Genomic DNA, 12,066 nt, shown 5'->3' with positions numbered 1-12,066 from the left:
CTGTTCCCTGGAAGGCCAGATAATGAAACTGAAGCTCAAATACTTTGGCCACCAAATGAGAAGGGAGCACTCACTGGAGAAGACCCTAATACTGGGAAAGATTGAAGGTCAAAGAAGACGGGGTCAGCAAAGGATGAGATGGTTAGGCAGTGTCACCAATGCAACGAACATGAAATTGAGCAAACTTCAGAGGACAGCAAAAGACAGGAGGGCCTGGCGTGATCTGGTCCATGGGGGTTTGAAGAGTCGGACTCGGCTGTGCGACTGAACAACAAAACAACACCTGATATTATTTCCTATGTTTGAAGTGGCAAACTGTGTCATAAAATCTATTCCGTTGTTAGATGAACTGTGGTGGCATTTTTTGGCCATGGGAGTCATAAATGTCTTCTGCAGTTTTCAAGCAATGTATGACATCACCCTTATGCTTGATTTACTTCAAGTCCATCTCTGGCATTTGAGTCACAGAACATGAATTTCTGAGTGGACACCTGTGAAGCTGCCTTCACACTGATTGAGACTATTAGCCTAGTGAGGGTCAGTATTATCTATTGTGAGTGGCAGTCATGAGCAAACTGGGAAGAAAAGAAGAAAGGAACCCACCCCCCAACCCACCCACGCCCCACCACTACAAAGGAAGGAGAGAGGAGCCAGACAGCCCTGCAGCTCTGGTGGACCCAGGCGTGGCCATCAGCACCTTCCATGGGCCAAGTGAGGCTTTTTCTGGCTGGGAGCCACTTTCCCTGGAGCTGCATAAGGCCCTTCAACTTTCAGCTGGATTGGGCCAAGTGAGGGGGAGCACTGGCCCATTGGGAAATTCCCCAGTGCCTATAATGGCCAGTCCACCCCTGCTGGCAGTGGCTGTCCAGTGTCCCAGACTGAGGACTTTCATATCACCTACTACCTGTTCCTTTTAACTTCAGAGGTTGGGGACTGAACCTTCGACCTTCTGTATGTCAAGCAGGTGCTCTACTTCCGAGCTGTAGCTCCTGCTTGGTATAAAGTGTGTGTGCTTGATCTTTTTAAAACTCTTTTCCAAGAAAACAAATATTGGGCATAAAACATTAAGAAGGCCCATGTAACAAGACTCAGCATTTAAACATCATTTCAGGGTTTCAAGCCATGCACACCCACTATCTCGTTGTGACCCTTAAAACAGCGCTGCGAGGTAGGCTAATTTTATTTATTCACATGGAAAAGTTATATTGCAGCATCCAGTCATAAGGAATGCCCAAAGCAGGAATTACCCCTTGAGGCAGATGGTAACTGAAGGCTCAGGGACAATGGTTTGCCAAAAGGCACTTAGTGAGTCAGTGGTGGAGTTATGATTTGAACGGAGGACCCTGTGGCTCATAGCTCAGGATCTTAGCCACTAGGCCGCATTGGCTGCCCTATTTACAATGATGTATTCTTTAGCCAAGATATTCTGAACAGGAGAAAGAACCACCAGATTGTTGGTTTTTTTCACAGACTCCAACTTATCAGGTCAGTTTTTTAATTTTCTCTAGTACAGATTCTTCACATACATTAAGCCAGCCCTGGGGCGTTGAGCCTCCTGAGTGTACCCAAGGTGTGATTAGTGTTCATTAGGATTCACAACTCTCCCGACGAACAAGAGGGCATGGGCAAGGTGCTCTACAACCACTACCAGGTAGGGCCTCTCGAATGCAACTCGAGGGGGGAGAGAAGTTGGGACCATTTCGATGACGGTTGTGGCAGCAGCTTCAGTGCCATTCTCATGGATATTCAAATAAGCTTTGTGGACAACCTGCAAGGAAAGTAAAGGCAAGAATGAATACCAAAAAGGGGGGAGGGGGATGAGCAACATTGTGTCTGTTCTTGTCCTCCAAAGAAAAATAAACTGTTTAATGTCTTAGGAGATGTTAGTCATGTTGTTCTTTGCTTTTCCTATGATTTATTGCTCCACCTGTTATCTGGGGTGCTTGTGTAGATGTTACCTCCTGGTAGCATTTCTTCCATGAAAGGGAGGCGCTGCTCTCTGCCTCCCCTTCCCCTCCCCTCCTGCTCATCCTAGATATGCATCCAAGGATTATTTTGTAGGGTGAAGTCAACATTTTAAAAACAGATTTGAAATTCTGGAACTCATTTTATGGTGACTAACTGTGACACTTGAAGTCTTTCCAAAAGCGATCAAACCAATAGTCACAAAAAGGATGTGTGTGGCACTCATTTACATAATAGGTGTCCAAAGCTACTGTAAAATTTGGTACTAGTTTTATTTATTTACTTATCCACCTATCCCAACTTGGGTAGGCCCAACTTCCCCCCCCCTAGCAGATGCAATTACTAATCAGGGTATGAATTGTGGCAGAACAGGCCTGCTCTGGCCTATGGGTCCTGTTCCACCCTGCCCTCTGAGGTTTTCCCAACACCTGGAGAGGTTTCTCTCTTTCTATGGTAACCTGCCGCCACCACCTGACCTTTGCAGGAAGTACCCACTGGGAGGGTCAGGGCACCCAGCTTCCTTTCCAAGTTCTGAGGCCTTGCCTCAATGTCTCTGGCTGCCTAGCACCTGGTCACCATGGGGACCATTTACTGTCTTGTGCACCCCTGAAGGACTAGCCATTTGCCAACTGCCTGCCTTCCCCTTGGCTCTCCTTTTAAATAGCATGTCCAAGATGGTGGAGGTCTATGTGGTACAGAGAACACTACCAGCATCAAAAATTATAAAGTATTTATTAAAAAGAAAATGTTCACAGGTATACTTTTATCACAGCACCAGATTCAGCAAGGAATCCAAATAAATGGGTAAAATGCAATTCCTCTGCCCCTCTCTCTAGTCATGCCCTATCAGATGTTAAGATATAGGACAGGCTCCTGAACTAAGGAAGTTTCAGATCTCTACAGAGTTCCTTTACCTTGCAGCTTCCTTCAGCTGACCAGGCCACCGCATGGCTAATGGCTGACTCCTCCAGACCTCAGTTAAGAGTTCTATCTGCTCTGATAGACTCAGCATCTAAAGAGGCCTCCTCCTTGCTGCAAGGAGGGTTTTTTTTATCATATCTCTTTTTCCACCCACTTTTCCTGAAGCCTCCAGAATTTTCCTTCCTGAAGTCTCTTACACAACAATTAGCTGTTGTGTAAATGTACCCAATCAGAAGGCAGAGAAATGTTCAGGAGGGAACTAATCTGATTGGGTGTTATCCTTGTAATCGCATTGGTCCTTAACTGTTCTAGGGTGTGGCAACATCAGCCCGGGATAGTTTAAAAGGAGCTATGCTCCACTGTATTCTGTGTGTGTGTTCTCTGATTGTTCCTGTTACTTCAATAAAGCTGATTCACTGTTTACTTACAACATGACATTGAGTTTCCATACTTAACAGTTATCTTACTGTAAGATGTATTCAAGTTACGTGTACGTCAATATTGTTTGACCTCTGAAGAAGGCCCCATTAGGGCTGAAACGCATCAGGTCATGTGTATTGGCCCTTGTGTCTAGGCCACCTTTACTTGTTTATGAGGCTTTCATTGAGCCCTTATATGCTTTTAACTGCCTTTCTAATAAATACATGTATTTTTGTATATTATAAGTTTCAACTAGGTTTTTAATATTGGCCTTTTGTTTGACTTCTTTCTTGCCCTTGTGGTTCTTGATTCCAGTTTAACAGTTATCTTACTGTAAGATGCATTCAAGTTACGTGTACATCAATATTGTTTGACCTCTGAAGAAGGCCCCATTAGGGCTGAAACGCGTCAGGTCATGTGTATTGGCCCTTGTGTTTAGGCCACCTTTACTTGTTTATGAGGCTTTCATTGAGCCCTTATATGCTTTTAACTGCCTTTCTAATAAATACATGTATTTTTGTATATTATAAGTTTCAACTAGGTTTTTAATATTGGCCTTTTATTTGACTTCTTTCTTGCCCTTGTGGTTCTTGATTCCAGTTTTGGTAGCAGGAACTCCTTTACATGTTAGGCCACACACTCCTAATGTAGCCAATCCTACTGAGTTTCTGCTGTTGGGTGTGGCCTATTATGCTAATGAGTTCCTGCTGGGCGTGGCCAACTTGGGAGCCAGCCGGAACTCCGTTCCTGTGCGTTCCTGCCCCAAAATAGCCCTACATATCCATAAATATGTAATATGGGAATAAAAAACAAATCTGTTTTGAAGGATAACCTATGAATCCTGAGCAATTACAAAATTCTTCCTGTATAGTGAATTAGGTTGTGTGGGTCAGCCTAAATCAGCTGAAAAGCAAGTGAGAGAAGATATGTGAATCCCTGCTGATGTAAAAGACTGATGGAAGGGAGACAGCTAGTGATGCCAGTGTCCTGGTGGGACCTGGGTACTGCTCACCTGCAGACTACAGAGATGGTTCCCCTGGAGCAAACAGATGCTTTGGAGGGTGGACTCTATGCCACCATATCCCACAGAGGTCGCTGTCCTTCCCAGGCTCCACTCCCAAATCTCCTGGGTTTGGGGAGAGATATTTGTGGATTTCTTGCATTGTGCAGGGGGTCGGACTAGATGACCCTGGAGGTCCCTTCCAATTCTATGTTCCTCAACATGGAGCTGGCAACCCTATCCCCACCCCCACTGATGGCCAGTGGAGACCTGGCAACCCCAGAGACATACTTCATGTGGTACCTGCAGGCTTAATTGGGGTTGCAACTGCAAGGGGAGGGGGCAGCTCTTCTTCTGTATGGCCTTCCCCACATAAAACAGTCCCATAAGACCTCTGTTTTACCTGCTTGTGGCCAATATACAAGTATAGATAACGGAAGGGGAAGGCTTAATCCCCACAATACGTTTTTAGAAACATACCTTTGAAATCTTCAACTTGCGCTGCTCAGTGAATCCAGTTAGATCTGCTTGGTCTGTGAATACCTCAGTAACACCCAATCCTTTAATTAGTTCTTTGACATCATAACTTGTCCTCATTGTGACCTTTGGAAGTGACAGGTCTATTCTCCTGTGTAAAGAAGAGCCTGAGATTGGTTGAGGTGTCTCTCTAAGAAGGCACACGACACAAAACACATTTGCATTTTGGCTTAATAAAGAATTGTGATGACTTAAACTGATTATTATTTTTTTAAAAAAATTAAAATGCTATGACACAGTTACAGTGTTTTCAGTTGAAAATGCTCTTTTAGAATGCTACGACAGCCATTGTGTTTTCATTTGAAAATCCTGGTTGCCTTCCTTTAAATAATGCCTTGATTTTAAGAGTGACCCAAAGCTCACAGAAATTAGCTGCTGTGATGGATTTAGATTGGCACAGGACAGAAGAAGAGCAGCTGCTTGTGGAGGAGTAGGGAATCAAACCCAGGTCTCCGGATTAGAGTCCGCCACTCTTAACGACTACACCGAACTGGCATCCTTCAATCCCCCATTCAGAAATTTAAGCTTTAGGAATCTGAGGAGAGAACAGAGCCCAGCAGAATGACCTAGCATCTGAAACAAACACCATTTTAAAGAGCAAAATCAGGGACAGAACTGGAACAAGAAGCAGGAAACTGGGACTATCCCTAGTAAATAGGAACATCTGGGGGAACTGTGAAATAACAACAGCTCTGCTGTCAGTCAGAGCTGGGCGCTCGCGAAGGGAGGAGCTGCTGTGAGGCCCAACATCGAGTGCCTCCTCCCGACCGCCGTCCGTCCTGCTGAGCCCCGAGGATGACAAACACCCAGGACAGTCGTATTTTGCCTCTGAGTAACTGCCCTCAACTCCAGTGCTGCAGACACATTGTCCCAGGGCCTCTGTGGTGCTCCTGATGTCCCTCTCCCTCTGCTCTGATAAATAAAGATGAGAAGCTCAGCCAAGATCTTCCAGTGCATGATGGGAAACCACGCATTGTTCACTTCCAGTACAAAGTGATGGAAGTCAAGATCTCTTCCTGGGATGCAGTGCTATCGAATCAGAGTCTTTTTGTGGCAATCCCTGATGGTTTATTAGCTGATGGGCGTAAAGAAGGATTATTAGCACTGTTGGAATTTGCTAAAGAGAAAATGAAAGCAAGTTATGTCTTCATTTGCTTCCGCAAGAGCAGAGAAGACAGAGCTCCATTACTAAAAACAATCAGGTTTTTGGTCCCACCGCGACCAGATGCATTGTTCATGGTCTATCCCCTGAATCAGGTCTCTTCTGATGACAATTAGACCCTGTGCAGCACTTCAAAGGGACCTGAACATGCTTCAGAGACGAGAGGGGGCGGAGACTCCCTTACTGAGGAAAGGGGGGGGGATTCTCCTGGACTGAAGCTGCATTTCTTATTGTTAGAGTAACCTGTATATCTTCTGAATTGACTTTTCCATTGAAATGTGTTACCTAGCGAATAATATAAAAGTCTGCACATGTAATCACACAATCGTAAGAGGACGGTGAATGGAGCCCTTTCATAACGGCTCTGTGGCCCGCCAGCTAGCCTTGTGGAGACCTCCTGTCCAGCCAGGCACTGAGCAAGGAGCCCACAGGTGAAGAAAGGAGGGGGGGGGGAGACTGGCTTCGTGAACTGTTCAATTAGGGCTGGGCTTTCCTGTGCACTTGGCTCTCATTTTTCCATGTATTCCCCCCCCCACTGTTCCCCTCACTCTTTAAGCAGGGGAATGGGATGCTTTGAGTGTTAGAGGTGCGAAGAATGTGAGTCCGGTTTAAGCCAATCAAGAGATGGCACCACCAGGGTAACCAACATGGGGGGAGGGTGCGTGGGTTCTCAAAAGCTTTGTGCTCTTCTAGCCTTATAGTAGGTGATAATTAACACTGCGTTAGTGCAGCTTTTAATAAAAAAGGGCATTCAAACAAAAAAAAACCCAGCTCTGTTTAGAAAGGTAAAGATGAGAGATGGTCAATGGCCAAAGACACCTGACAAAAAGAGTCTCCCCAATCCAGGTCATCTCACCCTCTCTTACACTGTCCTTGACTTACTGTTGTCTTTCGGAAGTCTTCCATCTTAACAAAGCTTCTGGCCCCAGTGCCTGTTCCACCTGGTGCAGTTTTCCTTTGTCAGGCAGAATGAAGAGTGCCGAAGCGTTGCCTCGGTATGGGATCCGCACCACCTTGCAGCCCAGCTCTTCATCACGATAGGTATAATAATAGCCGTCTCTGTGCATCATATCCACTTGCACTGTCGTTTCATTATTGACGAAGAAGTCCCTCTTCCGAGTGCTCTGGGGATCAAAAGGTTTTTCCCAATAACCTTTGGAAGGAAAAGGTGACGGGATAGATTATACAGAGCCAGAAGATTTGTTCATGTTGAAATTGGCATTGAAAGGTCACCTAAATTCAAAAATGCATCCAGGTTCGAATATGACCAGTTGGGATTTTGAACCTTTTCCTAGTTTGATTTCAGTACTCACTGAGGAAGGAATATGCTAGTGTTTAACAGTTAAATATAAGTGGATCGATTTCAGGGCAACAATGGCTGTTTCCACGTCTTTCACTACACCTTCGTTTTCTTAGAGCAGCAGTGTTTGGGGGAGAATACACATGATGTTGTCCTTCTGCTGCTCCTGTTTCCAGGCGTTACCCTGCTTTGCTGCAACCCTTCTCTGGTTTGGGATGATCTTTTTTGGGAAAGATTGCAGTGAAAGGGTGTTTGGGCATCATATGGACAGGAAGGTGCACATTTTCCTGGTTCCTCCCACATTGGCATTGTTTTCCTCACCCCAGTCCTTGTGGTGGCCATTCCCACACACACACACGACAGAGGCTTTGTGGGCATTTTTTATTTGTAATAGCTATATTGCTATATTATTAAAGCACTATAACTAAGTATTGCAAGTATGGACTATTTCACAGCTCTCTTTTCAAAGTAAGTCTCTAGCCCTTTAGATTGCAGAGTTATAAAGGAAAAGGCAACCGTTGCACATTTCTCTATATAACTTCGCAAACAAAAGGTTTATATATTTAATTTCTTTTACTTCATGCATACCCCACCTTTCTCCCAAATGGGGTCCCAAAGGAGCTTATGTGGTTCTGTCCTCCATTTCATCCTCACAACAACCCTGTGAGGTAGGTCAGACTGAGAGTGTGTGATTGGCAGAACATCCCCCATCAGGGAAACGAGCTTGGGTCTCCCAGAACCCAGTCTGACACTCTGAACACTATACCACACTGGCTAGAGACTCGAGTCCAGTAGGACCTCAGAGACCAACACTGTTTCCAGGGCATAAGCTTTTGTGAGCCAAAGCACCCTTCATTAGGGAGCTCTACTTGTATCTGATGAAGGGAGCTTTGACTCTCAAAGGTTTATGACCTGGAACTTTCGTTGATCTCTAAGGAGTTACTGGACTCACATCTAACTATCCTAAGCAGAATGACACCTTTTTAAGTCAATGAGCTTAGAAGGGTGGAACTCTACTGAAGATGGCATTATCAGCTTCTACCAATTTGGATTGACCTGTTGTCTACTGTACTCCTTTGTAGTGAGCCAGAAAGTAACCAGAAACACTGAGTGGATTGGGATTGCCCCGGGGGGGGGGGGGTTGCATTATTGAAAACCTTTTTTAATGTAGCTCTACAATAGTTCCTTATGTCACCCTTTCAGTACCATAAAATGGTAAATGAGGTCCTGCCTCATGGGGGTTTTAAGGCAAGAGAAGAGCAGAGGCGGTTTGTCTTCCTCTGTCCCTGCTGGTCGACTTCCTGATGGCAGTTGTGTTTAAAAAAAAAATGGTGGGCGCAAAGCGGAAGCCTCGGGCAGCTTTCACAAGCGGGGAACGGAAGTTTTTTCTCAACGTTGGAGAGCGATCAGACGCGGGGTTAACCGATTACAACCGTTGTACTTAGGATACCACCACGTGGGGACCTAGTGGTAGAGTACAACGGTTTAAAGGGCTTTACAATGGTTAGGGACGGAAGGCAGATGTTCGCCGTGTGGACGCCGGTAAGTACACCGGTTGGAACCAGCACCTATACCGTTGTAAATCCCCCGTCTGAAGGCACCTACTGTGTTACACAGAGTGTTGGACTGGATGGGCACTTGGCCATGGCCCTGATCCAAGATGGCTACTCTTCTGTTCTTATGTTCTCTGACAAGCTTGAGCTAGTTTGGGCCCCAGAAAAGGTATTATGTGGATTGTGTTCTGTAATAAAAGAAGTCTGCTGTGTAATTTGGGGAAATAAAGTGCCTCACCTTTCATGACGATATAGTTTAAAAGAACCATTACAGTGTCTGGGTCAAGATCACTGACAACTTCCACTAATTTCCCATTGGTTTTCTTCTCTACGTAGCTGTTGATCTGGTTCACAGAATCTTTGGTGTTCTGGAAATCAGCATGCATAACATCTGCATGAAGCAATTCACGAGCCTCATCCATGGCCTTCTGTTTTACTGGGAATCTGTCGGTTGAGAAAATGGCATTCCCAATACTCAGTTCAATTTGAGCCTGTGGCCGGTTCCGCAATTGTAGGAGGTGGTGGAAACCATCATCTATCTCCTTCTTGCTCATCACAGACTGGTTAAAGCCCATCCCTGAAAAAATCTGATCTAGCGTGACCCCATTAGCGCCCAGGGTCACGAGCATAAAGGCGGTGGAAATGCTCACTGGAGAAAAGAAAATGTTTTTGCCAGCAGCCTCGGGAGCTATCTGGCGGTAGAATTTAAAGGCAAAGTCAGCACTGTTTGGGGCTATCTTGAGGCAGGGCATATGGCCACTCTCCTGGTGACTTTCAGGGTGGGGGTGCTCATCCTCTGGATGTTCATGCCCATCGTGGCCACCCTGGTGTCCGGGGACATGATGACAGCTGGCAAGTGCACAAAGACCAGCAAGTAGCAAACACAGGTGGAAGTTAGACATGGTGCCCTTTTGGAGAGGATCTGTTAAGAAAAAAAAGAACAACATTCACACTGAAGACTTCAAGAACATAATAAAATATGCTTTTCAATGCTGTGCTTAAGACAATGTAATCTTAAACCTTGCCTTCACACATTAGAGAATACACAGATGGGGTCTGGTGTCCCTACCTTGTGTCACAGTCAGACATGAGTTACGGGATCTCCTCAAAGCATGTGTGGGGATCCCAGTTTGGATTGGGAACACAGTATGTGTTGAACTTCTGTCTTCCCTTCTTCCCATTTTCCCAGCCTGGAATATTCTACTGGGGTGCTATTGAGCCCAGTATAGAAATGTATGTGTATCCAAGGAACATGTGGGCCAAATCAGATCCCCCCCCTCACCCCCCCCCCCCCCCCTGGACTGTTTGGAAAACAGCATGGGAGGGAAGAGTGAATTCCTTAATGAATCAGCCACAGCACGTGCCAGAAGTTAGAAGTTGTGACTTGTGCCTGATTGTTACACTGGGTGGGGAATCCTCAGATCCAATCTGTGTGCTCTGTAACGTGTGAATTGGTGGTTCACATGTCTTGAAGTGGTTCGCTGGCTCTGACATCACCTCTTGATATGTGGGCTGCTGTCTGGGCTTCCTCCTCAGCATCTGCTAGCTCGTAATTAGCTCATAATAGGAGGTCACTGAAACCCTGTAGGCCACAGGGTCTATGATGATAAATGTGCTAGAAAATGAAACTTTCGAGAAGTCTGGCTAGATAAAACACAGCAGGGCTGTCTCAGTATGCTGTCTTCAGTGCCTTTTAGGGGTGAGCAAATGTTTTCTGTTTTGTTTGTTCTTTTATTCACACATCCTTTCCCCACATATACCCCCAAGAGCACTTCGGTTGGGGACACAACACCACCTGGTGATTCCAGGCCCCTGGGAGGCAAAGCTTGCTGCGACCAGGGCCAGATTCTTTTCAGTGGCAGCCCCTACCTGGTAGAATAAGCTCCCGGAGGAGATCAGGGCCCTGCAGGGCCTTATGCAGTTCTGCAGGGCCTGCAAGACGGAGCTCTTCCGCCAGGCTTTCATATAGGGGCCACCACTACCACCACCACCAATGCTACAGGCTCCTCTTTTGCACACCAACCTGGCTACCCTCCTGATTCTCATCTGTGAAACAGGGTAGGGTATTTAGTTCAAAAGTTTCAACCCCACACCTAAGGAAAACTTGTGACTCATCACCAAAAACAAAGATTGCCATGAATAAAAGGCTTGGCAGTTAATGGACAATTGGGGTCTTTATATACTTTTATTTTTAAATTGGCACTAGAATATCATTATATCACTATACCATTGTGACTACAGGTCTTGCAGTTTCCCTGAGTTCCCAGCTTCCTTTTTCTTTTCATTTCATTTTGTTTAAAAAAACAAACAAAGTTAAGGCTTTATTCCCTTCCTTTGTGGAGACAGAAGAAAAAGGGTATATTCTTTTTTTGCCCCCTGAAGGGGATTTTTTTAAATTGCATTTTCTAAAAAGTACAAAGAAACATAGTGGGGAGTTACGACAAACTTCAGGATAAAGAAACAGAACCACTAAAAACCCAAGAGATGGAGGTCATATATAGCTTAACATCAAGATAATAGCTTTTTAACAATTACTTTTGGACAGTGAGAGGGTTTTTTTTATTATTTTTAAAATGAACCTGCTGTCAATATAACAATATTCAAGTGCCATTTTTTAAAAAAGCAAAAGCCGTAGTGGCCCAGGAGATGGGGGCATGAAAATGTGGAAACCGGCCATGGGGAAGCTCTTCTGCTGCTGCTCTTTATCTGCAGCTGCAGCAGCAACAGGGAAATGGCAAAATGCAACCCCTCTGTGGAAGACACCATTCTCTGTAGCTTTAGTGAAAACAACACAAAGAAAAGCTTTGGAGAGTCAAAGCTCCCTTCGTCAGACAGGGTGAACTCTACGGCATCACATTCTGGCTGAGCTCCCCCCCCTCCAGACTCTATCCTCCCCAGGCTCCGCCCACAAATCTCCAGGAATTTCTCAACACTGCTAATTATGCCGATTTACTCTGTGCAAAGCCGATATACCATATGCAGTGGATTGCTATGGTTCAAGGATTTGAGGAAGGACTTCCCCTGGGTGGGAGTGAAGCCAAAGATGGGCATAGTGAAATGAAGTCTCAATTGAAAAATGAAAATGTTAACAAGTTCACCCAGTGAAGCCCACCTGCCAGAGCCTGCAGTGGGGCTTGAGGGGCTCCACCCCGTATCGATTTAAGGGGAGTACCAGTGAGCCATTCTCTGTCCCAACCAGATGGGAGCA

General features: G+C 45.5%; 1 protein-coding gene across 1 annotated transcript; it reads right to left on the bottom strand.

The window, feature by feature from the left end:
• Positions 1–1,576: 1,576 nt before the first annotated feature.
• LOC107116428 (alpha-1-antiproteinase-like) lies at positions 1,577–9,760 on the bottom strand. The gene is made up of 4 exons (XM_015418320.1): positions 9,097–9,760; positions 6,888–7,158; positions 4,787–4,934; positions 1,577–1,768 (listed from the first exon to the last, which is right to left on the bottom strand). Exons 1-4 carry the CDS (start codon positions 9,758–9,760, stop codon positions 1,577–1,579), a joined length of 1,275 nt encoding a protein of 424 aa, XP_015273806.1.
• Positions 9,761–12,066: the final 2,306 nt, after the last annotated feature.

This window comes from Gekko japonicus, unplaced genomic scaffold (genome assembly GCF_001447785.1).
Source record: "Gekko japonicus isolate JY-2015 unplaced genomic scaffold, Gekko_japonicus_V1.1 scaffold6482, whole genome shotgun sequence".
NCBI lineage: Eukaryota > Metazoa > Chordata > Lepidosauria > Squamata > Gekkonidae > Gekko > Gekko japonicus.
Note: the sequence above shows the minus strand (reverse complement) of the source record. Positions and strands in the feature narration are given on the sequence as shown.

Excerpts from the sequence above, each read along its gene's own strand:
- LOC107116428 (XM_015418320.1), bottom strand. The coding sequence starts at position 9,760 with ATGTCTAACTTCCACCTGTGTTTGCTACTTGCTGGTCTTTGTGCACTT. Across the intron at positions 4,935-6,887 it reads AAGACTTCCGAAAGACAACA|GAGAATAGACCTGTCACTTC; the intron begins GTAAGTCAAGGA and ends TTCTTTACACAG. Across the intron at positions 1,769-4,786 it reads GCAAGTTGAAGATTTCAAAG|GTTGTCCACAAAGCTTATTT; the intron begins GTATGTTTCTAA and ends CTTTCCTTGCAG.